This window comes from Vanacampus margaritifer, chromosome 10 (genome assembly GCF_051991255.1).
Source record: "Vanacampus margaritifer isolate UIUO_Vmar chromosome 10, RoL_Vmar_1.0, whole genome shotgun sequence".
NCBI classification, from domain to species: domain Eukaryota; kingdom Metazoa; phylum Chordata; class Actinopteri; order Syngnathiformes; family Syngnathidae; genus Vanacampus; species Vanacampus margaritifer.
Window position 1 is genome coordinate 17,908,127 of NC_135441.1, and position 27,470 is coordinate 17,935,596.

The following is a 27,470-nucleotide window of genomic DNA, read 5'->3' on the forward strand; positions in this document are numbered from 1 at the left end:
GCCAGTGGATTATGAATCGCTGTGATCCACCCTCGGTCTTCGGGCCTGGGTAAACATGAGCTGACACACGGGGGGGAAAGGAATCCCCACTGCCTCGGGGCCAGATCGCCCGCGGCCAAAATAACCAGAACCATCGCACTGACTACATGCTAAGCAAGGAGAGATAATGAAGCCGAGGATTATCATATTAAATATGTTGGTGTTTAGCATCAAAGCCAGGATGATGGAGAGGCACATTCGGGTTTCGCACATGCATCAGGAAAGGCAGCATTCAATGGCGGCAGCCTGAAGTTTGAAGTTGACAGATAGCGAAGAGGAAAAGACGGAAGGAAGGTGCGCGTTGCCCTTCAGTCATCGGCGGCTCAGGGCTTTCTTGAATTCCGGCAAGGGGGAGGTCTGCGCAGCACTGATTGGGCTGCAAAGCTACAGTACCTCCAAGCCTGCGCAGAATAGACCACAACTCACCTGATCTTACACGGGCCAGGAACACGCCGAGGGGAGGGAAACTGTGTGCTTAGCCGTGGTGTAAATATGAGCAAAAGTGACTACATTTAGGAGGATCTTCCGCCAAAACTCTTCCAATGTACTTTTCCTACTTTTCTGTTGATATCCCCAAACAGTAACGACCTGATTATTTCCCTTATCCTGAATTATTTAATGTTTCTAGTCATGATTTGCATTTAGTGCAGTACACAGTATTTGCTTTTCTCCCACTGTGTTTTTATTCAGGCTTATTTGCAGCACACTGCAAACCCATTTTGTCGTGCTCTCCCTCTTTTTCAGGGGTTTTGTACAACTGACTGTTGTAATTAACTCAATCTCGCTGTGTAGATATTCTTCAGGTTTGGAGTTTGCCACTCACCCATAAAGGTTAGAAAGTCAAATGTGATACAATATACTAATAAAAAAAAAAATTGTCCAGACTCTCCACCTTTTACAAATAGTTCAGGGTGTCTGGGGAGAGGTTTATAAATTCTTTGTTTTTCAATTTGAATTTGATTGATGCGTTGCACGACAAAACCGTTTTTTACAAGCGTATCTGAGCTACGACGTGTGTGACGTCGTAGAACCCAGAAAAGGATGATTGTGTGGAGCAGGTGTGCTGAGCTACAAGCGATAGAATGTTTTGTGCCGATACATGAGTGCCAGAGAAAACTGTTGAAATGGGATGGACTAAAGCCACTAAAGCCAAAGGGGAAAAAAATTGAAAGGTACAAATGTTGTTTTTTTTGAATGAGCATTTAACAAAGCAAAATGCGTGGGTGCATTTCTTAAGGAAACAACAACAACAACAACAACAACAAATCTCTACCTGGTCAACAAATTGCAAAGTGTATATAAAACTAAATGGCCCACCTGAGAAAGCAAACGTGTTGTGTATGCAGGACTTGGACAAATATGACTAGAGACCGTGACAATCAGCATTTGGTCGTTTTGCTTGGCTAAACTTCTGATGCACTACAACAAGGACAAACTCACAACTTCATGGAAACAAATCATGACATAAACTGTAAAATCTATGATATGGAAACTGATTTTGTACCGAACTTACTTACAGAATGGGAATGCAATTATTACTCAATTGAACAGTTTAATACAATAGATAAGGTACCTGACAATGCATTCTTCATCATACACTTCAATTGTCAAAAAGTCCTTAACCATAAAACAACTATAATCAAAGAGTTTCTATGTGATCTAGCACAGAAATTTAAAATGATTGCCATGACGGAAACTTGGTTAAAGGAAAGTCAAATTGAAAATGTACAGATCGAAAGTTACAATATGTACTAAACAAATAGATTGGGTAAAACTGGTGGAGGCGTTGCTCTTTATGTCGACACAAGCTTAAATTGCAAAATCATAGAAGAGAAAATATGACTGTGATTAATTTGATATAAACATTAAGTATAAGTTGTTGAAATAAATAATTGTATGTGATGATTTTAATATAGATTTGGGCAATACTGTTACAACAAATGACGTTAAGAACTACATGGAAATTTCTGGTCTATGCCCCACGATATCTTAACCGGCCAGAATCACTACCCACAGTGCTTAAATCGTTGATAATATTTTTTTTTTCTAAAAAGAAGATTATATGTATATATATACAAACATACATGGTGAAATAACAAGTGGTATATTTACAATAGACATGAGTGATCATCTCCCTGTATTTACAATCTATAAAAAGTTAGGTATAGATACTGTGCAAGAGGAAACTCAACAAACAATCATCATAAGAGACACATCCAGAAAAGCAGTAGAACTCTTAAGAGAAGATTTGAAGAGACAGAACTGGGATCACGTACATACAAACGACTTAAATGATGCCTATAATTCCTTCATGACCACACTTATAAATTTGTATGATAAACATTATAAAAGATTACTGTACAATTCATGCACAAAGCAGAAAAAAAGCTTTTCACAATTCATGGATGACAAATGGGTTGAAAAATGCTTGTAAGAAAAAAAAATCTTCTATATAGAATGTTTCTCAAAGAACAAAAGATGCAGAGTCTAGGTATTAAAAATATAGAAATAAACTTGTATCCATCCTAAGAAGACAAAAAATGGATTACTTAACAAAATTACTAGAGAAAAGTAATTAAAAAAAAAAAAGTAAAAAAATACCTGGGGTATAATCAACAAAGTCTTGAATAAAGGCAAGACAAAACCAATCTCTCCAAACTATTTTATTAAGGACCACTTAAAGGAAATTGCAAACCAATTCAATGACCACTTTGTGAAAATTGCCCCAAGGTTATCACAAAATATCTCAGACGAAAATATCAATTATGGAATCATACCAAATATGTAAACAGTATTTTTCTTGAGGCCGTACAAGCTAGTGAAATTTTGAACTTAGTTCAAAATTTCACTTTATTATTTTTGGCTTGAAATAATGATGGACTGACAATGACGGAAGAGTGACCCGTTGCCGAATACTTACGAAAATTTACTGATATATATATATATATATATATATATATTTATGTATATATTTATATATATATATATATATATATATATATATATATATATATATTTATTTATTTATTTATTTATTTATTTATTTATTTATTTATTTATTTATATATTTATTTATTTATTTATATATATATATATATATTTATATATATATATTTATTTATTTATATATATATATATATTTATATATATATATATTTATTTATTTATATATATATATATATATATATATATATATATATATATATATATATATATATATATATTAATTTTTTTTATTTTAAAACAGGACTCGTATTTTCAAATACAGTCTGCATAACTGTAAGCACACTGCAAAGTGGCCCAATCTCGCCAAGAAACTAAGCAGTCCTTCTATATTTTCACTTAGAACATCAGCAAACGGACCTGCCACCTCCGCGTATTGCCTCACACCACGTCCGACGCCAACGGCTTAGAAGAGAGCTAATTTCCATGCTAATTTCTTCCTTTTCTCCCTCCCATGACTGTAATTCCAGACCAGGCACGAGGCGGGGAGACATGTGTCGCTCGATCTAATGGCTGAGGTCTAATTGCATTCTGGGATACATGCCTGGAATTCACAATGTCTGTGCGCAGGCGGCATCAGTGCAATTAATAAGCCTCGATCAGGGGAGGGGGAGGAAACATTTGGGGTGTCCAGTCAGGAGATGCACTGCTGCCATTGCTGCGTCCAGACAGAGAGGCAGAAGCGCCATCCCCAGGCAGCCCGACTCCTCTGGGGGCTCCACTGTGCTTGGACTATTATGAGGCCAACTTAGCCAGCCTGCTGCAATCATAGAAGCACAAACAAGCGCGTAACCGCATTGAATGCTAAACCAGAGCAGTCTCAGGGGTGGTTTGTCAGATTTTTGCGGGGATAACATAGCATGAGATTTTTTCTCTCTCTCTCTGTATTTCTGCCGGTTATTTTGGATTCACATCTTTCCGAGGAGGAGAATGTCTTTTTCGACACATGCCGCCGACATGCCCGCACACTCACACACACAAATACACAGCAGAAACCTCTCACCTCTTATCTTCCCTTCGACACAATCTGCCAAGACAGTCTGTTTATTTGCTGCGGACGGGAGGGTAAAAATTAAGACGAGGTGTTGACACCTGCTAATTCAAGCCCTTAGAATGCGATGTTGCTGAGTGCTATGAGGTGATGAAGTGCAACATTTTAAATGGCTCAATCATGAAGTGATGTCCTCGTGTGCAAAGAACATGACCCCCATCCCTTTGCCGATGCATTTATCACACAGCCAGGAGGTGGCTGTGCGCACTCAGACAGACAGACAGACAAACATTCGCTCGCTTCACTCTGATCAAGTAAAATAAGTACGCACTCATTTGTCATGATGAGGCAACAGCTGTAAAAAGCCTCCCAAAGGGGGCACCGTTGAGATAAGTACCGCTCGGCAGAAATGCTATCAGATGGCGACAAAGTCCCACAATGGCAATGCATTACATTTTCAGGCATTCAGTGGGGCGCGTGGCGCCGATTAATCAGCAATGACGTCGAATGGACACGAAGCTTGGTGACCTCACAACCTGTGAACAACCCCCCTCAGGGGGACTTTAAATTTGAACACAACGTGTTCCAGGATGTCATTTTCCCGTAGGCAATAATTAAATTGACTTAATCACGCTGTCGTAGGGCGGCACGGTGGATGACTGGTTAGCACGTTCGCCTCCCAGTGCAGAGGACGTGAGATCGAGTCCGGGCTTCGGCCTTCCTGGGTGGAGTTTGCATGTTCTTCCCGTGCTTGCGTGGGTTTTCTCCGGGTACTCCGGTTTCCTCCCACATTCTAAAGACATGTATGGCAGGTTAATCGAACACTCCAAATTGTCCATAGGTGTGAGTGTGGATGGTTGTTCGTCTCTGTGTGCCCTGTGATTGGCTGGCAACCAGTTCAGGGTGTACCACGCCTACTGCCCGAAGCCAGCTGGGATAGGCTCCAGCAGCCCATCTGAGGAAAAGTGGTTAAGAAAATGGATGGATGGATGCTGTCATAATGATAGAACCATGACTAACTACACAAGCACCCTTTTGGCTTTTGGAAATATAAATATATCATTCTACGGCTTCCTGCTAAATTCGAAAACAAGCATGATCGGTTCAGTGAAGACTCTTAAGTTGTCGATAAATGTTAATGCATCTTGATGATGTCTATACGGGTCCAGAGGGAATACCCCCAAAAAATATTGACAATATGTGCTATGCAGCCCCACTAGTCTAAATACGATATTTTGGTTTATATTGGGTAGTGGAATATGAGTTAGCAGCTAAATCCAGCAGTTTTTATCAATATCAGAAGGCGGCCATTTTGCCACTTGCTGTTGAGGGAAAATGACATCACAGTTGCTCAGGTAAACACTAATCACAGCGCAGCTTCAGAAAACAGGAGAGCTCTGATTGGTTGTTGCCTGAGCAACATTAATGACATCTTCAGTCGACAGCTAGTGGCAAAATGGCCGCCCCCCTGAGATGGATAAAAATGGCTGGATTTTGCTTCATAACTCATATTCCACAAATGTAATATTAATCAGAATGTCATGTTAAGACTAGTAGGGTAAAATATAACATATTCTTGTTTAATGTTGACATCCCCTTAAAAATGGGACCGTCGTTGCTCTATATAGTGGCTAATGCTAACAGCTGGGTTTATCACTGGCACTAAACTAAGGCCAAAAAATGCTAACTATGCCTGTTCCTGCTAATACCATTCATATAAAATGACACATTTTGTCACCACAACTCAATCTTTTGGGTCAGCATCTGACTTAACATTTGGAATTTGAACTAAAATTAACGGCACACTCACACCGGGCCAGTTCTATTGTACCTGCATTTGAATTTAGCGGCAACACTTTGTCAATTTGTCATCTATTCAAGGTTGGTGTCTGTTTTTTTTTTTTTTTGTATGTTGTCTGATTGACTGGCTGGCCTAATAACAAAGACAACTGATTGGGGACAAAAAGGTAATCAGTAATCTGTATTAAAACTCTAGCATGGCATTATGTCTGTGATTTGGACTATTGTGCTTCACGCCACCTTTTGAGGGTGAGGTAGTGTGGATTGGAGTTCAATATCATATTTCAGACTGCCGAGGAAACGTGAACATTATTACTATAATGTTCACTTCGTACAGCAAAAAAAAAGAGAGCATATTTTCACAGGCTTGCCTTAAGCGATCATCACCTTGGTAAAATATTCAATTTCCACAATTCGAGAATGTTTGATAGAACGCCGTCACCAGGTCAGTTTTTCTCAAGAATAAAAGGTAAAGATGAAGGAAGCTTTGCATAGATGTTGCGAGAGATGGAATATGTGAGAACTGCACTCCCTCAAAATGGAGACAGTGCAAGGCGGAAACATGAGAAAATGAATGAGAATTATTTTTGTCTATATATTGTGTATATTAGGGATGCACATCTCCATCACTAAGGGGAATATGATATGTATTGCCATACTCTGTCAATCAGTCCACAACGTTTGGGTTAGGGATAATAAAATGAGGCAAATACATATTTTTAGATGTCTTCCCCCAAACAAGCATACTGTAATATTTAATGTGTTTTTGAACAACATGGTAACTCACAGATTTTTGCTACATAATTTCACGTCTTTGTGACTAGTGCATGTAAAATTGCAGATTTCTTGTTCTGCATGCAGTTTGGGTAATTACAGGGATTTGTAGCCCTACTTGATGTTCTCTGTTTATACTCGCAATAGCTCAAAATTTGGACAAGACACATATGGCAGGAACAATATGCAGTAGTAATATGACAGCAGAGGGTTTTATTTCCCAATAATTTATTTATTTATTTATTATTCCTCACCCCCACCCGGGCCACCCGTTCCAGCCCCCGAACCCCGGCGACCACCCACCCCCAAGAACGGGCGCCAGGGCGTGGCCGCGCCCACCCCACCTCCAGCTGCGTGGAAGTGCAGAACACTGTGGGAGGGAGGGAGAAGAGGGAGCACCAGGGGACAGGCGGCACCCCAGAACCCCAAGCCCAGCAGGGAAAGGGCCCGGCCAGCGTGCTTTGTGAGAACTAACCCTGTGACTGAGTTTGGTTTTTTTTTCATTTATAATGACACATTAATCTGTATTGGGGATTTTTGCCCTCAAAATGAGCCGGGATGGGCTCCAGCCGCTACCTTAATGAGGACGAGTCATATTGAAAATAGATAGCTGGATGAATGAATGATATCCTGACCAAAACAATTGGGCCACCCTACTAAATCCAGTGCCAAGACAGTTACAGTATGGCGCAGTACATTTGCAACCTTACAAAACAGAGGGGAAAAAAAGCCTAATTAGTTTGTTTGGGTAACCAGTGCTATTTTTGTAAATTAGAACCAGAATGAAGACCTGGGATGACCCTGCAAAAACCTTCCATCTACCATCTTGAATATTTAATATTAGAACATGCAAAAGCAATAAATAATTGAAAATGTTTTGTAGCATTTTTAATGGGGAAATTATACAATTTCCATGAAGCCTAAAATACTACTTAACTAAATTAAAAAGATTCAAGAATCAATAAACGAGAACTTGTGTGATAAGTGAGCAGCATGCAATGTCTGTTACCGGTAAATGTCCTTTAAAAGCATCAAACGCGCCAACAACCACAAATAGAATAATCTGCTCCTAAATACTTTTTCATTGGTGATGCAAATGGGTCATTGGGTTACTAATTATTAATTGCTTAAAATGTCAACAAACTGCATATTAAATGAGAGGGAGCTTTTGATGTTCAGGGTCTCCACCAACCATGCAACTTCAAACGGCCCATTCAAACGTTTCATTCGCTTTATTAGCATTTGTATGGAACAGCCAATCAATGCAAGGACATTTGCATCGTTTTTCTGCTGAATGAGGCAAACTGCTCTAATATTAATACAAATGTACAAAAGCCTTGACCTCCCATGAAAATTGATTTTTACTAGAATGTAACTCACAGGAGGGCAAACCTCCGCCAAGGCACAATACTGTATGTCTAAAAATGTATTATCCATTTCCTTTGAGTCAAGTTCATGACGTTATTGACAATATGGTTCCACTGCAGTCCAGTAGATGGCGATAAATAATTCTTATGACCCCCCCCCCCCAAAAAAAAAAAAAACTATGAAAACAAACCATGAAACAATTTAGAAGTGGTGTTAATTTCGTCAATGAAAACACACATTTTTTCCAAGACGAGATAAAAATGTACTTCACTTAATAAAAACTGGATTCAAATTTATAGACATTTTGGTTCATGAAAAAAACGAGATGAAAATTATTTGATTTTATAAAATCTTGTCTCTGCTAATCTGTCACTATGACACTGTCATGTGACACTGACACACCCTCTTTCAAATCGGCAGCTAGTGAGTGCAACGTACACAAACTCTTGGCACAAACAAGAGGTGGATTCACGGTGAAAGGTTAAAAAAAAGAGTTATACATTATATACATTATAGTTATAATGTAACATTAATCCAACGGCTATAACGTTCCAAAAATAATGGTAATCCAACCGCTAACTAATGCTGGCTAATTTACTAGCTCATAGCATAGAGCCATAGTAGTCATTTGTTGCTATACTGTAATTGTGTGTGAAGTTGTTTTACATCAAAAAGATGAGAGAAAATTTTAGGTGAAATAGTTTTAGACCTGAAATGTTCAACAATCGTTGACAAAAAAAAAAAAAAATCCATCCATCCATCCATTTACTACCGTTTATCCGGAGTCGGGTCGCGGGGGCAGCAATTTTAGGAGGGAAACCCAGACTTCCCTCTCCCCAGCCACTTCAACCAACTCCCATGCACCCTTGAGGAAACCTGCCGAGGGTGTAGCGCTGGTACACTGTTCCACGGCCGGGACGAAAACCACACTGCAAAAAAAATACAGGGGTTAAATGATTGTCCTGACTAAAACTGGACTACAACGTTGACAGTTTTTGCTGACTAAAACAATAATTATGTTTTCTTTGACAAAAAAAACAACCTAATATGTTATATTTATAGTCGACTAAAAAGGGCCTAAATAAAACTGGGATGAGGTCGACTAACTATGATAAAAACTAACAAGTGTGATTGAAACTGGACTAAAACTGAGACTAAATTTAAAAATGCTGGATGAAATTGAAATGACATCCACCAACAAGAAGCAAACATCCGTCTTGTATTCACCCAAGCAGGGCAAAACTATCACAAAGTAAAAGAAACTGTGTTGAATCGTAGTGATATCAATTGAACAACACAAAGATGAGAAAATGTATCCAATTTGGTTTCCAATGCAGTTTGCATCAAGCTTGCGTTTGGGGGGAGGTGGATTAAAAACATGTCCAGATTAAAAATGGTATATCAACAAGTACTATTCGAATAATAATAAAAAAAATAAAAAGCTGCTGAAAAGCAGCTCGTTGACACTGAACAAACCAAGTGGATGTTTAGCATTGATTCCAATTGATCCGTCATGGAAGGTGGTGGCATGGAATGGAGTGAAGGGCGTATCGTCATTGACGATTAAGCTTGTCCCTTTCCCTTTCTTTCATACGCCTCTGGCAAAAGATGCGCAACAACGATCCATTTTTGAGAAGTTGTATCGATGAGGATCATAACAACACCAATGTCGTCTCCGGCTCAGGCTAAACGAGGTGTGTCTGTTTCGTGAGTGCCACGTTTCAGTGTCAGCCGGGCCGCAGGGGCGATAACGCTGGCATCTGTCACGCAGGTTCAGCTATTCCATATCGGGCAAGAATGGCCCTCGGCGGAGCGAAGACCTCAGCCAATCACAAAAGATGATGATCTCGTCCATATGATCACAAACTAGTCTAGATAATAATGAACATTACAAAAGCTGTAACTTTACGGCAGGAGCGTAGCCCCCAAAAATTCATTGGAGTGGCCTGTGGGATTTTATAATAAATAAATTAATTAATTAAAAAATTAAAAAATGAATGAATTAATTAAAATTAAAATAATAATAATAATAATAATATCCATCCGTCCGTCCGTCCGTCTTCTTCCGCTTATCCGGGGTCGGGTCTTGGGGGCAGCAGCTTTAGCAGGGAAGCCCAGACTTCCCTCTCCCCAGCCACTTCAGCCAGCTCATCCGACGGGACCCCAAGGCGTTCCCAGGACAGCCGAGAGACATAGTCTCTCCAGCGTGTCCTGGGTCGTCCCCGGGGCCTCCTGTTGGTAGGACATGCCCGGAACACCTCCCCAGGGAGGCGTCCAGGAGGCATCCGAACCAGATGCCCGAGCCACCTCAACTGGTTCCTCTCAACGTGGAGGAGCAGCGACTCGACGCTGAGTCCCTCTCGGATGACCGAGCTTCTCACCTTATCTCTAAGGGAGAGCCCGGCTACCCTGCGGAGGAAACTCATTTCGGCCGCTTGTATCCAGGATCTTGTTCTTTCGGTCACGACCCACAGCTCGTGACCATAGGTGAGAAGAATAATAATATAAAAAACAACAATAATAAAATTAATAACATTAGTAATAATAATCAATAATAATCATAATCATGAAGTAAAATCACAGATACTAAAATTTTCCCTTAGATATGGGGGTGGCCAGAGAGTGCCATGGCCACCCCTGGCCACCATGTAACTCCGCCCCTGCACTACAGACTCATTTGTTTCTCGCGTGAATTTGGGCTAGGTACTTTCCCACATCAAATCGTTCAGTACTGTTGCAAATTGCAAAAGTCACGCTGCAATAAATGCATCTGGCCTCATTTGATTTTTAAAACGGACAGATGGGCCATTTTCTTGTTCAACGTGTCCTCATTATGGTGGGCGGGTGAGCTGAATATCACAGCTGACTTTGGGCGAGACGTAGGGTACACCCATGAGTGTCCGATGCCCCTTGCTCGGATGCCAAGTTCCATTGCCAGGCGGGCCACAGGGGTGATAACACCAGCATCTGTCACACAGGCTCAGCTATTCCATCCCCAGAAAGCTTCAGGGGCGAGACCGCAGCCACGCGTACCATTCCTCGGCAGGAGAGCAAGGAAAAAAAAAATGCGATATGAGATAAAATTCCGTGTGTACTTTCAGCTGCAACGGTTCAAGCTTTCTGCCACAAGTGCTTCAAATAGCTTCAAACGTCATGCAAACTTGTGAAATTCCCATGGACTTCAATAGCCCCTCGCTGCCTGTTGCCTTCAAGTTAAAGAACAAACTCTGAAGTGCACACAGAATCATGCGGAATATGTGTCAGGAAATGCAATTAATTATTCACTTCCTGTTATGTCACACTGTGTTTTACTTATTCCCAGTCCAATGCTGAACAATAACGTGGATTTGGATTTTGCACGAGTTCCTGTGGTCAAGTTTTATTTACATTATTCCATAGATTGTTTCATGTGATTTTTATTGTCTAAAGTCAGAAATATTTTTTTAAATGCCCCATTGGAAATAATATAATATTGAAATATGGCCAACGTAAAACATTTAACTGTCCAAGGAATGTACTAGAAACTTTTTTAAACCGTTACAATATAACAAGGACTTTAATAATAAACAGAGTTTAAAACAAACATGGTGTGACAAACAAAATGCAGCAAATTTTTCGGTCGAGATTTTCAATACTTTTTTTCCCAGACCAATACCAGTGCGAGTACTCAACTCTTGAGTAGTTAGCGATACCGATACCACTACTACTTTTAGCATTTTTCCTTAAAATTGCATTACATCAACAGCAATTTTCTATTCTTTTAATTTCTAGTTCCGATCATAAAACAGCCATTAGAGGCCTCTGTTGTGAGTACCGATACCTTGAACTAAGGACTGATATCAGCCTGATACCGATACCTGGTATTGGTACTCGCCCATCCCTATTTTTCCATGCAGTGAAGGTAGCGAATGTCGATTTGTGGTCACGGTTCGTTCAAGGTCACAAACGATCGCCAGAGGTTTACCAACAGTTTTAATGAAAAAACATAAAAACTGTTGGCACGTCTTTGCGACTTTGAACGTACCCTGACGAAAAATCAATATAGCTAACCTCGCAATCATTTGCAAACGTTGACTGGCCAGTGGCATACGGCCTTTTGCCAATGGGTATATGACATATGGGAGTACCATGCAATGAAAAAGGGGCATAAAAGGATACCAACTTCCACATGCAACAAGCTTTTTAACCACACTCTAAAAACAGTAGGTTCACAAGTAACCTAATTATGGATTTAAAAAATGGACCGATCCACTTTATGGGTCAATTTGACCCAACTTTTTGGGTTGTTTTATACAAAATTACCAAATTTTTGACCCAAGTAAAGCGTCTGACCAATATTAAGGAGTTGTTTGTTGTTTTACACTAAATGACCCATTTCTTGACTCAAAGTTGGGTCAAATTGACCCAAGTAGAGAATCGGTCCATTTTTGACCCACAGTTGGTTTATTTTTGACCCAACTGTTTTTAGAATGCACAGTTCCAATTGCTGGATTTGGTTGTTCAGTTTCCAACCTTGGCCCCATTTCATGTGGACCGTAACAGTGACAAAAAGTGAAATGAATCCCCAAATCTTCATCAAAATGTAATTTTTTCTTGCTTCTTCATATTGTGTGCTGCTTCTTACTTTCGAATGTACATTCTGCTTCCGATATTTTATTGCATACTGTAACCATATTTTACTGAGCAACCAAGACACATCTGTAATGCCTTCCCAGATGTCAAATTTGTCACATTTTTCAATCTTACATTCACTAGTGCCTTCTTCCGGCGTGGCAGCATACTAATGTTTTTGGAATGTTGGAGAAAACCCACGCAAGCTCATACATAACATGCAAACGCCACACATTTTTTTCCGAGGCAGACGTGCTAATTACTCGTCCACTGTGCTTGGAATGGAAATGATTAATATGAATAATACAGTAGAGAAATGAATTAAAAGATGGGCAAATTCCTTCAAGGATGGTGACTGGAAATCAAACGGTGGCGCCGGAGTCCGCGTGACATCGCTCTCTTTCTGCATAACATTTCAGGACCTCGACTGTGCTCCAATCAATAAAGGCCACAAAAGGCACGTCAACAGGAGGAAGTACACCGAGCGAGATTGTAGCTCATAAATGAAATATTCCGTCACTCTCTCTGCGAGGGGAGAAACGCATTGTGGCTAAATTATTGCGCTAGTTTATGTTTGAGTCTGCCGCTCCAGGCAAGACTGCTGCCGCTTTTTTCTTCTTCTTCTTCTTCTTCTTCATCTTCTTCTTCTTTCCATATTGCACTCCACTGCGGGGGTAAATATATCTGCAACATTTTGATCCACCTCATGCTTTGGAGCAGCTCAAATTGGGTAGAAACGTGCAGACCCCAGTTTGGCCCCGAGGACAATGAACTCGCAGGTATGTTGGTTAGCAAGATTCACCCTTTCACCCCAGCTTTTGCCGGGAATGAAGATTGAGAAAAACACCTTAGAAAATATATTCACACAACATGGGCGGAAAAATATCCCATGAGACGATACAATGGAGTTCAAGAAATAGTCTAAAGCCTTGCATCTCCAAGATCATCATTTTTCAGAGATTTCAGGCGAGCGAATCACTTTGCCGCCAGTAATGAGATGCGATCATGTGAAATTATTCCACTTTGATAGTCAAAGGTGAAGCCAGATCTTGGCGTTCATGGCACAAGATCGGGGCTCATGGTTGTGTTTTTCAAAGCCAATCATCAAACTTTGCATCCACACTCTACGATGGAACATACACAATTGAGTATTTTGTACACTCGGCTCAAATTTGGATTAATTCTTCTTAATTCAAAATGGCACCTTCAAATCAAAATGGTTGACTCCCTACACATTTCACAGGAAAGATTCTGTATTGATTTCCATCCATCCTGTCATAATGAACATCCGTGTCAAATTTCAGATCACTTGGACACATTGGTGGAAGGTCCCAATTAGGGTTGGTTAATTAGGTGGTTAAAATTTTTAATCGTAAATAATTAATATATATATACTGTATATTTATATCCATTCCAAATGTACAATAAAATGTACAATATTTTTTCTAAGTGTTCATACTTTTGTTAAAAAAGTGGCTTTTTTTTTTAAACTAATAGAAATATTGCTGCATCCTTAAGTCATTGATACAGTAATTTCATAATAATTTATACAAATTTAGTTAAAATTAAAAGGATGTACTGTACTGTAAAAACGGAGTGTGATATTGATTTGTGTTGAGGTCATTTCTCTGCCACTAGATGGCATAATTGCATTTGTAAGACATTGGTGACAGCTCAGTGCATTTGTCTTTCCATATGAAGAGCTATCTAATCTTTAACATGAAGTCTGTGAAATTCTGCACATTTTTAAAATGGTAAAATACAACTTGACTCCAATCGTCACAAATAAATGCCTTATTATTAAATATATTACTGCAAAATTTTGACGTGGGCGTGTCTGCTGCGTTGCGATTGGAATTCCCCCAGTACAAGTGGTGGTCATTAATTGCGCGTTAAAAAAATTTTGTGGCGTTAAAGAAACTTTAAATAAACTCAAAATTAACGCACACCCCTAGTCCTAATATTTTCTGTTAATGTTCGGAAAGCAATTTCAATGATCCTCGTATTTAAAGTTGAGTTGTTCAAGTCTGTTAAAGTCCCCCAAAAGGCTAATTAGTTGCCATTTCATTTAGGTCCTCACACCTCCGTGCTCATCCCCTAAATGTCAATACTTTGATGTCCTTAGGCTTAGACATTACCACAAAAATGATTGAGCTTTCTGGTCTATAAGTTGTCTAATACCAGTTGTTTGCAGTGTGTTTTATGGAGTATAAAAATGAAAAACAATAAATGAGTCCTCATCACATCCTGGGGTTTCTCCGTTTATGTCAGTTCAGACATGACATTTGGAGGTTACGGCTAGTTTGTGCACCGGCATAAGAAGTACGTTGTCAATTACTGCAGTACTTATTGTTTTTCATTTATAGCCTACAAATGTTTCTCACACAAATATTTACTGAATGTAATTATGACTTAACCAGGGCTGTAAAGTAGGGATGTAACGATATCCAAACATCACAATATGATAATTATCACAATATTGTGGGGAGTTTTGCGATATAAAAAAAAGTCACAATATTGTAAAAAAAAAAAAAGAGAGAGCTCATACTTAAAAAAAACAATATTGTGCTTTTGTACATAACAGCAATGCATATAAACAACATAAAATCTCTAATAACAGTTAATATTGAGGCACTTACTTGCTAATGCATGCACACATTGAGTTCCTCCACATATTGACTCTGTTCACAAGCATATTACGTTCCCCTTCATCTGGCCATTAGCGTGGATTTTAAACATAGAAGGGCCAAAACATGCCTTGTGAAAATTAAACTGCACCAAAAAAAAAAAACTAGCCACCAGAGGGTGCTAGAACTGCACAAATGGAAATCAACCTGACTTTTTTAACAGATGTGCTGCTCTTAATATCATGACATGACGACGATGAATTGTGGCAGTTTTAATATCACCATATCGCGATATTGCTTTTTTTATCATTACATCCCTACTTTAATGTGGCCTGAGGTACAAAATTCAAATCTTGGTTCAGAACCTCCTCTGTGGTGTTTGCATGTTTTCCCCATTCTTGCATGGTTTTACTCTGACTTCCTACACACATTCCAAAAACATGCACGTTGAGTACACGCAAGACTAAATTGTCCACAGGTCCAAACTGTCACCAAAAGTCAGCTGGGATAGACTCGAGCTCACCCTTGACACTAAGTCAAATATAAGGAGCACTAGTGTACACTTATATTAATGAACTGAAAGCCACTGAGTGAACGCCAAAGACCTCCATCATGCCACCATGTTTTACACGCAGAACGCCCCCCACCCGCTCCGAAGAAAAACGAACGTCCCCAGCCGCCGCCTATGGTTGTTTAACTTGCTGACGTTAAGAATTTATGAGCTTCAAGATTCCTGCAGCGTGCCGCGTGCTCCCCTCTCTCCTGCGCGGAGGCGACACATCTCTAAAAGTGTTATAGAGAAGCAAACAAATTGCTTTTGATACCTGCTTGTTTGTCGAGGTGGCGCAAGAAATGAGACAAATACTGTATACATACACACACACCTGTGTGTTTTTGGCAACAAGAGGATTTCAACAGTGTGTCTGCAGCAGCACAAAGCCGGGCCATTCTTCAGATATTCTATTACATTGTAAACATCATCCGCTATTACATCCCCTTTAAATAAGCCTGTAAATCCAGCACACTGAAGCAAAAGTTAATGATAGCACATCTGCTTGCATTTTTTTACAATACAAGATCTCAAAACCATTTTTTCCCTTCTGTCGCCGCCATTGATGAATAATGATTGGCTGTGGCTCAGTCCTCCATCACCTCTAGGACAGCACATTAATTGCGCTCCAACTGGCCATTTCAATATAAAGAGCAAATTGATTGCGCCATTGTTATTCTCCTGGCTTGGAAGACTGTCGTTTTCTCTCTTTCCTCTGCAGAGGGTGAGGTAGCAAAACGCATGCAGCTGCGGACAGACACTAGGTGTCACCCTTGCGACTTTGAAGACGCTCTGCCTTCTGTAGAGAGTGTGTGCGTGTGTGGCCTCAAGTGAAACTCGACATTAACCATCCTCAAAGTCAGACTGAAGACGAGACAGCGTCGGTATCATATGAGGATTGCACTGAACGTGGATTTGCCTTTGTTGATGTTTTAACATTTTACATGCCTCAAAAGTGCTCAAATCAGCCCCATGACCAGAGGGTTTATAATGCAACAGTGCTTTTGTATTTTCACTACAAGCCTATTGAATATAAATCCAATGTTTGCTCTATTTTAGGGCCTTAGTTTCAAGTAAAGTCGGTCAAGGTTCACGATGCAATATGATGTGCAAAGTAGGCTGCATTAGTTTGAATAAGAAAGTGATTCAGGTACTTTAAAATTGTCAACATGCAGGATATATAGAATTGAAATGTTGGTTCTCACTCAATTATGTAACAATTAAACACAAATATAAAATGGTGTATTTATTCATTTTATATATATATATATATTTTTTTTTTTGTATTGATTGATTGCTTGATTTATTGTGCCTAATATTTTGGCAAGTGAATATTTACTTTTTTTTGGGGGGGGGGGGGGTCCACGTTTCAAGTTGTAGTGTTAAAGCAATGCTGGAGCATGCGTGTTGTAATTGCAAAGAGGAGAGGAGCAGGTATATATCTGCCGGCCGTCGTGTTTTTATTTTATTTTATTTTTTATTTTTTTGCCCCACCCACAAGCGACTCCAGCCCAGGCTGTGTAACCCCTGATTGGCTGAGGAGGGGAGTGGAAGGGAGAGGTGGTGGATGGGGGGGGAGACTGCGGGTCCGCACGCACTGAGCGCCCGGCTCCGGAGCAAGCGCGCGTCTGGCAGTGTGCGTCAGTGGAGCGAGAGGAGCGCATGTTCCACACCGAGTTCTTTTATTTGGGATGAGAGGAGCTGCTGGGTCCTCCAGTGTGCACTCGCTTCACATTTTTTGACGCTACGTTTTTGTGTGTTTGTCTTTTTCATTTGTAACGGAATTCTTGAATGACGTGGATATTTGGTGCTTTCACCCTCCAAGTGCTTTGCAGGGGAAAGTGGCATCCGCAAGACTTGAGGAGGGGATGTAAGAGAGGGGAAAGAAAGATGTGCTGGAATTAAAAACCGATCTTGGACTTTGCTGATGTGATGAGACATTCTTGGAGCAGGCGACCAAAATCGGACTTGAGCTGTTGATTTATTTTCAAATTTGTGAGTAAGGAATTGAAGTAGACTATATCAAGGGAGGACTTTTGAGGCATCATCACTTGGGAGATTTTTTTTAAATTTATTTTTTATTTTTAAATTTTTGTGGGGTGGGGGGGACCTGCCTCTCATTGGATTTTCCTTCCTTTTTGGATCAATGATGCACTTTGCTCCTGTGAGGCAGTTTTGCTCGATAAGGACATGCACGGCAGCACTTGGATGAAGACGTGCACGGTTAAATCACTGCAGCCTGCCCGGACACCGTGCGCGGTGCACAGCCTCGCCGTCACCCCTCGCAGCTCTCCACTGCAGGAAGGACTACTCCGATAGATGTCAAACGTGCATGCACTCAAAAACATTGACTTTTTCTTTATACATGACATGATTTTGGAGGCGCGTGAGTAATCAAGCTCTTTTATTAAGATGAACTCAACAGGTCCGGGAAAAATGGAATTAATACATTTAATTGTGCTGCTGCTCTTGTTTTGGGTCGGCGCCGAGGCTGTCATTAACCTCAAATATGGAATAAACGAGGAGATAAAGCCGGGCTCTGTGATCGGGAACGTGACAAAGGACGCGCTCAAACAAGGATTCCAAATCGCGCCGCAGCCGCCCTACTTGCGGGTCATCTCCAATTCGGAGCCGCGCTGGGTGGAACTCAGCCCGGCCGGGATTCTTACCACGCAAATGAAGATCGACCGGGATGTAGTGTGCCGCCAGAACCCCAAGTGCATTATTTCTCTAGAGGTGATGTCCAACTCGATGGAGATCTGCGTCATCAAAGTTGAAATTGAGGATTTGAACGACAACGCGCCCAGGTTCCCCACGAGCCACATTGACATCGAGATCTCGGAAAACGCGTCCCCCGGGACCAGGTTTCCCCTGGAGGGGGCGAGCGATCCAGACTCGGGCGTCTTCGGAGTGCAGTCCTACTCCATAACCCCCAACGAGCTTTTTGGACTGGAGATTAAAACGAGAGGTGACGGCTCCAAAATTGCAGAGCTTGTCGTGCAAAAATCGTTAGACCGAGAGACCCAGTCCCACTACACTTATGAGATCAGCGCAGAGGACGGAGGAGACCCACCAAAAATAGGTGCGGTTCAGTTAAACATCAAAGTCATTGATTCCAATGACAACAATCCTGTTTTTGACGAGCCTGTGTACACAGTTAATGTGATGGAGAACTCCCCAATCAACACTCTCGTCATAGATTTAAACGCAACGGATCCGGATGAGGGCACCAACGGCGAGGTGGTGTACTCCTTCAACAGCTACGTCACAGAGAAAACCAGGGATGCTTTCAAAATTGATTCCCGGACCGGTATCATCACCGTCAACGGCGTTCTGGATTACGAGACCGCCCAGATATACGAGATCGACATCCAGGCCAAAGATTTGGGTCCCAACTCTATACCGGCGCACTGCAAAGTCACCGTGAACGTGATGGACACCAACGACAACCCGCCTGTCATCAGCCTGCTCTCCCTCAACACGGAGATGGTGGAGGTGAGTGAGAATGCGCAGCGCGGGTACGTCATCGCCCTGGTGCGGGTCTCCGACAAGGACGCGGGGGCCAATGGCAAAGTGCAGTGCCGACTCCAGGGCAACGTCCCCTTCCGACTGCAGGAGTATGAGAGCTTTTCCACCATCCTGGTGGACGGACGGCTGGACCGCGAGCAGAAGGACACGTATAACCTGACCATCCAGGCCGAGGACAGCGGCGTGCCGCCCCTGCGTGCCACCAAGTCACTGGTGGTCAAAGTGGCGGATGAGAACGATAACCCGCCGCACTTCCTCAAGCCGCATTATCAGGAGATGGTGATGGAGAACAACCTGCCTGGCTCGTGCCTGCTGGCGGTCTCGGCAGAAGACCCCGACCTGGGCATGAACGGAACCGTGTCCTACTCCATAGTGCCTGGTGAGATTAAGCACATGGACGTTAACACGTATGTGAGCATAAACCCATCGGGCCGTATTTACTCCATGAGGTCCTTCGACCACGAGTACACGAGGACTTTTGACTTTAAAGTTCTCGCCCGGGACAACGGCAATCCGTCTTTGTCCAGCAACGCCACCGTGCGAATCGTGGTGCTGGACGTCAACGACAACACGCCCGTCATGACCAACCCGCCTCTGGTGAACGGCACCGCCGAGGTGTCCATCCCCAGGAACGCCGGCGCCGGCTACATGGTGACCCAGGTCAAGGCGGACGACTATGACGAAGGCGAGAACGGCCGGCTCACCTACACCATCTCCGAGGGCGACCGTGCCTTTTTCGAGATCAACCAAGTCAACGGAGAGGTGCACTCCACCCGCATGTTCAGCGAGAACGCCAAGTCCACCTACGAGATCACGGTGGTGGCCCGAGATCACGGCAAGCCCTCGCTGTCGGCCTCGGCCTACATCGTGGTGTACCTGTCGCCGGACCTGAACGCCCAGGAATCCATCGGACCCGTCAACTTGTCCCTCATCTTCATCATTGCTCTGGGCTCCATCGCCGCCATCCTCTTTGTCACCATGATCTTTGTGGCGGTTAAATGTAAGAGGGACAACAAGGAAATCCGGACCTACAACTGCAGGTAATGACCCACTTTTGTGTGTGTGTGTGTGTGTGTGTGTGTGTGTATTGTAATCCCTTGTGCAGCATTCTGGGCCTGCAGATTTTTCTTCTTTGCTTTAGTTTGAGGCTGCTTTTGAAGTAGAATGAGTCCATCTGAGGAGCATTGTTGCTTTTGAGTGACTGATTTAATCCTTCCTTTGTGACCAATTGGCTCCTAAGTATGAGTGTCATGTTCAATTTGTGGGCGTGTTGCCCGACAATTAAGGCCCCGCTGGTTTGGTGACAGTCGCAGACGTTTCTTATTTAACCGTGGCTGATTGGTCATTATTAGGTTTAATCTATGATTATAAGATTGGTCAGGTTTAGGCCACCTTTAATTTTGCTGTCCATATTTGACAGGCTAAGCAAATCATAAATTCTTTCAAAGCTGGTCTGGATGAGCCAAGAAAAAAATAAAAATAAAATCGCAATATTAATGAATTTCCTGGGAAGTGGCACATAATTAGTTTTTTTGCACATCGAACGCTCTGTTTTTGTTCATCAATCTGCAATCAGCCCCGGTGCCACATTAACATTATACATTTACATATAGATTGGATTTGAGACTTCACCTGCAGCCATAATCATATATTGCTTCAAATATTATTGGGAGTTAAGTTGGGATGTTCTTTCGAGCAGCACCAGGCCCATCATCATTCTAAATTGTACTTGTTGCTGTGCATTATCTTGTTTAATACACTCACTGGACACAACATTTGGTAGAACCATAATAGAGTTTAAATAAAAAATAAAAAAAACATATTGAAACATCTTCCATTACAAACCTGATAATGTTCAGTTTTGATTGACATTGTCCGATACGTATGCGTATGTAATGGAGATGGCTAGCTGTTACGGGCGTACCTAATGTTGTGGCTGCTGAGTACGGCGCATTTCCTCTGAGGAGGGTAACATAGAAAGTGTTAGCACTGTAGATGGATGCAAGTCTGGCGGAATCCTAATAGAAAGGGTTGAACTCGTGCCTTCTCTTGCTGAGTTACAAATCTAGCTCAAAACAGAAATCGTTACCAACTATAGATTCCAAACCGCACCCCATCCCCCCCCCACACCCCACCCTCTCACATACCACCGGGTGCTATAATCTGTGCCCGTCTTACTCAGTCCCCCACCTTGACTATGAGGAGCAGGTATCTCCAATTGATTGCTTGTTTTCAGTCAGCCTGTCTGACTCAGAACAAACTCCACCTGATTTGCATTTTGAAGCAACATAGAGCGGAAGGCAGCATGCTAAATGATAAATGAAAACGAGGTGGGGAACGTTCTGCCTTTTGTTTGCGGCTGCCCATTTTCTTTCCTCTCAATCAAGGGGGTGGGGGTAGGGTTAGAATGAGGGCGGTAGCTCTTTTCAAGATGCAATCTGAGAGAAAAAATGAAAGTGAGGGAAAAACAATGCTGCTTCTTAGCCTGCGCAATTGTAGAAGTGTTGGGAGGATTAGAGCTGCGTTAGTGAAAAAAACAGAGGCCGGTGGGGGCGACAATCACACGGATATTCCGCACGCGACTGGAGAAGACTAACTCGCCTTTGAACAATGTAAACCATATGCTCCACACAGCGATGACAGAATTGGCTTAAAAGTATCGCAAAGAAAAGAAAATATTCCAAATTATATGCAATCATGTTGAGTGAAATGTGGCCATAGCATCTGTTCTTCTGTTGAAATCCACAAGCCTGTGTGAAGAATTTTCTATTTCCCAATCCTGGAGAAGCTTTTGATCAAACAGCACAAGTGTGCTGCTCCTTTGCTCTTATTTCAGTAAAAAAAAATGTTTTGACAGTTTGTGGAAAACACAGAGGGCGACAAAATGAATTTGAATCTGCAGCCCTCCCACCTCCTCATACTCCATTTTGCTAGTATGCTTGCTTGATAGTCAAAAAATTGTGGTTTCTGTGCTTTGGATATGATTGCATCTACCGGTGGTGCTGTGCTGAACTAGTGTCGTTTTGTATCTGTGGTTTTTGGCATGTTTGCATACTGTCTGCCTGTTTGTGACATGTGCAATGTTGAGCATGCAAATCTAAACATACAAAAAATGGTAGTTCCTTTGCTGTCTCAGGGTGAGGGGACCCTTAACCCATTAAGGCCGGGAGCGCATTACTGCATTTCTACGTTAAAAGCCGGGAGAGCGGATACATCATTTTGTTTTGTTCTAACCAATTCTTGGTCTCTTAGCCGATGCAAGGCATCAGCATATACACGAGCGGGTGACGTGGGCCTCGTAGCGTAGCTTGGCATTTTATTCAAGCAGATTCGCGGGCGTTATGAAATAAATGAGGCGATTGACGACGACGCGGAAGGACTTCAAATCAGTGTAACCAGTCGACAGTGACATATTGTTAACTCATTGGCGCCCCAAAACATATAAATATTACCATGATCCCAAAAACGTATTTATATGTTTTTTTTTCCTTTTTTTTAATGCTAGAGCATACAGAAGGCTGTAATGCAGCCTCTGAACTGAAGCAAATGCTTGAACCAATGGTAGTTATTACAAAAACGGCCAGAAGGTGGCAGCAAAGTATAAGAGATCAACCAGGGCCATGTTGCAAAAAGCTCTTTTCCCCACTGTTTTAAACAAATTTGTGAATAATGATGACACTTAACTATATTCTATTCTTTTTTTCCCGATGAAAGAAGAGACTCTCTCTTTTGGTAGGTTCCATGTTTTTATAGCAATAGAACACAATATTCTGTGGGCCTTGCAAAATTAGTCAAAATCCAGTAAAACATCCGGGAGCGAAGGGGGTTGCTTCAGTGAAAGTGGCTGGGAGTGAATGAGCTAAGAAATATGTTTTTAGACAATGAGGATGTTAAAATTCTCAACAGCTTTGTAACGGAACGGGCAACTAATAATTACCACTCGATCCCCTGAGGTTATTACAACTGCGCTCCAGTGTTGAAAGTAACTATATCCGCAGATGCAACACAATTACCGGTACTTGTTGATAAAAAAAAAAAAAAAATGAAGGTTTATAATAATAAACTTAGGTTTGTGTTAGGTATAAGCTCTGAATTTTTTGGGGAATTATGTTTCTATCTGCTTCAATATAAATTATTTAGTAGGCATTGACAATATTTTTGAATTTCCAGGAAAACTCAAGGTTTTCGGGGATGACTCTAAAGTCACCCATAGGTTTCAGAGGCATGTTTTGCCAGGCGCTTTAGGCCTTAATGGGTTAAGTAAGCCTTGCCACCCCTAGACACAGGTAATTAGCATTTGTCCGGCAACCATGCGCCCAAACGTCATCCTCGCTGGCATGATGGTGGGAGCACGTATTTGACTGTGCAAAAGGAAAAGCCAAGACAGAGCACTGCTTTATTGAGTCTGTTCAGTTTCTTCTACTTGCGCAGGGTGGCCGAGTACTCCTACGGCAATCAGAAGAAGTCGAGCAAGAAGAAGAAGCTGAGCAAGAACGACATCCGCCTGGTACCTCGCGATGTCGAGGAGACGGACAAGATGAACGTGGTGAGTTGCTCGTCACTCACCTCCTCGCTCAACTACTTCGACTACCACCAGCAGAGCCTGCCACTGGGCTGCAGGCGCTCCGAGAGCACCTTCCTCAACGTGGAGAACCAGAACTCGCGCAATGCCGCACCCAACCACGGCTATCAGCACCCGTTCACCGGGCAGGGTCACCAGCAGCCAGACCTCATCATCAACGGCATGCCGCTGCCAGAGGTGAGAAACTGTGCACGGTAGCTCTGGATTATGTCGGCCGACGAAGTAGGAGAGCAAACTGATGGGTGTTGAGTGAACAAACCCTAAAAGCAACGTTGTTTTAGACTTCCATCATCACTCAAAGTGTCTGAAAGATCCATCTGATATCCGTTGATGGTCCGATTGGGATGGCAAGATGCTATTTGACACATTTCGACACATCTGAAATTGTGGTGATATTTAGCACTCCATCACAGCGAAGATGGTGCTGTCAGTGAAATGTCTGCCCGTCATTGATGGAAGGTTAAGCTATTTGAAATGGCATGTGTGACCGCATGTCACTACATCTGAGTGAAATGTTCAAGGCATTTCAAGAGATATTGAAGTTGACCTGAGACTGAAAGCATTTCGCCAGCACAACCTGGAGGCCGGATGACTGGAATGATTTGCTCTTCGTCTTATTTTTTTGCGCTTTAGTTGCTCCAAAAAAGAGAACCTCTCTGAGCAATGATCGATCGATCCGGCTAATCAGCCCCATCACGTGTCATTTCAGGTGCTAGCGGAAAGAATAATCATTGCCTAAATTGCCTACTGTCCATTTGGCGGAGCGGGCGTGCGGTGTGAGTGCATGGTTGCGCTGTGCAGCCAGCCATTGAATTATCCTGACATACCGTGCACGGCTCCAGCAGAGCAAAGAGGGTCTGACGAGAAAAACTATTTGAGCTGACAGCGTTATGCAGACCAGCTGATCTTTATTTGATAGATTTTCCAATGTATGAACTGCTTCATTGGATTTCTTGCGCAACACACCTCTCCGTCGTCACAACCCACTTCTCCTGAATCCTGTGAGAGCGGACAACACTTCCGCGAGTGCTTGCAAATATACGTCTTTGCTTTGTCTAACGGAGGAGCTTGTTAGACGCTCATTCCAACAGGCAGAACCGGGAAAGATTCTCCGTCCACACGCCATGCCAGACTGTCGTAATTGATGACTCCAATCCATCTTTGACATTCATGGAGAGGAAGGTGGGGTGTTGGGGGTCTTAGAACAAGGAAACACAAGATGGATATTGATGTATTGAGCTGATGATCCAGAGATATTCAGGCAACCAATGGATCCAGAGAGGTCAATGAGACCTACTTACAGGCATGCTGAATTACTGGGCCTGTCTGAGCTGGTTCTGATGCAGTGCATGAATAAGATAGGGAATAAGAAATGATGCTTGGGGATGGTTTGGCGGATCGACAGTGTCTGCTAGCCACGTTTCTAATAGATAGTATAGAAGAGTTTGGCTCACTCTGTTTGTATTTGAAACAATTGGTCAGATCCAGATTAAAAGACATTCTGATGTAGTTCATAACCACGTGTTTTGTGGAAAACACTACTTCACCTTTATATTTTTATGCAGGATCGTGAGTGGTCGGCGGCAACAATGAATACACAGAGACTGATATGCTTTGCTAGAATAACTGTGTCTTTTATTCCCCGCAAACAGCAATCAACATTTTTATACTGTGCTAGAATAATCGTACGTTTTATTCCCCGCAAACAGTAATCGACACCTGTGCTTTGCTAGAATGATTGTACCTTTTATTCCATGCAAACAGCAATAATCACAACTTGCTTTGCTAGAATAATTGTACCTTTTATTCCCCGCAAACAGCAATAATCACAACTTTCTTTGCTAGAATGATTGTACCTATTATTCCCCGCAAACAGCAATATTCAGAACTTGCTTTGCTAGAATGACTGTACCTTTTATTCCCCGCAAACAGCAATAATCACAACTCGATTTGCTAGAATAATGGTGTCTTTTATTCCCCGCAAACAGCAATCAATACACTACAACGTTAAGAAGCATAATATGATCATCATCAGCGCTTACCTTGACACTAGACCGGAGAGAGCCGACGGTCCGGGTAGAACGATCTGCAAAACGGCTGGGCAATCGTACGGGTTCCGCAGCTGACTCTGTCCAGACCGTGTGCCGCTCCCTCTTTTTTTTGTTAGCGTGGGAAACCGGGCTAGCCAAGCCCTTTCTCAGACACTTTCGAAAACATGTTTTGTAAAGCAGGGAAAACTGTAGTAAAAACAAGGAAGAGTTCCCAGGCTGATCCCGCCCTTTATTTACAAATTGTTGGGCACCTGGATTCGTACAACAGTTCAGGACAACAACATGTCCTTATATAAGAGGTTACATGAGGACATATCAAACCATGTTTTTTTTTCCCTTCACCACGTCATAAATACTTTGGGTGTTTTGTTTTCTTCAAATTACGTAGACCAGACAATTTTCTCCTAACCACTAGCCATCACTTTATACCCGAGTAACATGGGCTGCGAATGAATACTTGCTAACCAATTTTTTTCATTCATGTGTATCAAACGTGTTGGTAATAACGGCGTTAAAGTATAACGGCGTTACTAATGGCGTTGACACAGACAACAGAAAAATATCAGTTACTTTAGTTACATTGTCGATTAACTACTTACTTTTACAAAACGGCAACTCTGTTGCTAACTGAATGACTTATTTTTAATAAAAAGTCATTTGTAACGATAACTAATTACTTTTATAGGGTAACATGCCCAAAACTGTTTTTTAGTGGAAATGTTCGTAAAAATCATAGTGTCATGTTTTCATCATTACATTACAGGAGAAAGCAGCATGTCATAAGTCATTGATTCTTTACCAGATGTCACAGGAGGAAATTTGTGTGTACATTACATGGCAGAAGGAAAAGTTAACCAGTAGCTAGTTTTTGCCATCTAGCAAACAGAATAATCTTTGTTTTCAAATAACCAGGCTCAGAAGTAAAATCTAGACGAGATCATCATTACCTAATGACAGCTTTCTAAGGTGGTGTGCCGTGATAGTTTTCTAATGTAAAATATGTGCCTTGGCTCGATATCGGTTGGGGAAACTCTGTTATAAATAGTTGTCGTCTGACAGCAACTCTAATCTTCATTCAAAAAAAGCACATCAGCCTGGCACGAAATTCACACAAGCTCCTGAAGCAAACCTTCCTCTGTGTCTTAATCATTCAATAAAAGCACATTTGCTACCGGATTAGCCGAGCCTTGATTTGCCTGGGCTAATGAAAAAGTAAAGAGTTAGACAAATGAGGTTCGATTGATTCCGATAATCTTATATGCAAAGCTTTGAGCCGCCTTGATGGAGCCGTGCGAGGGCAAACAGAGACGAGAGAAAGGAGCGAAGACTGGTGAATGACTGCCAGTGCCAGGTGTCTGGGCCAATGTTGTCTCGGAGCCACTTGATTGGCTTGATGGCGGCCGGGCCTGCTTAGCACGCAGCCTCCATCGCCGGCCACTTCTCCTGAATTTGACAAGCATCTCTTTGAGTCGGCCACCCCACCCCCCCGTGTATGGGGATGCCAGCGAGACCGCGCTTTAACCTCCGACCGCGTTTACCTCGACGG

General features: G+C 42.1%; 1 protein-coding gene across 2 annotated transcripts in view; it reads left to right on the forward strand.

Moving 5' to 3' along the window:
• The first annotated feature begins 17,360 nt into the window (after positions 1 to 17,360).
• The window catches only part of pcdh19 (protocadherin 19), a 70,748-nt gene continuing 60,638 nt past the window's right edge, over positions 17,361 to 27,470 (forward strand). Inside the window, exons 1-2 of one of the 2 annotated variants that reach the window (XM_077578056.1) lie at positions 17,361 to 20,331; positions 23,705 to 24,050. In XM_077578056.1, coding sequence (XP_077434182.1) covers positions 18,176 to 20,331; positions 23,705 to 24,050 — 2,502 coding nt within the window. In that variant the 5' untranslated portion in view covers positions 17,361 to 18,175. The remainder of the gene's footprint in view (positions 20,332 to 23,704; positions 24,051 to 27,470) is intronic. The other variant, XM_077578057.1, reaches the window with a different exon arrangement.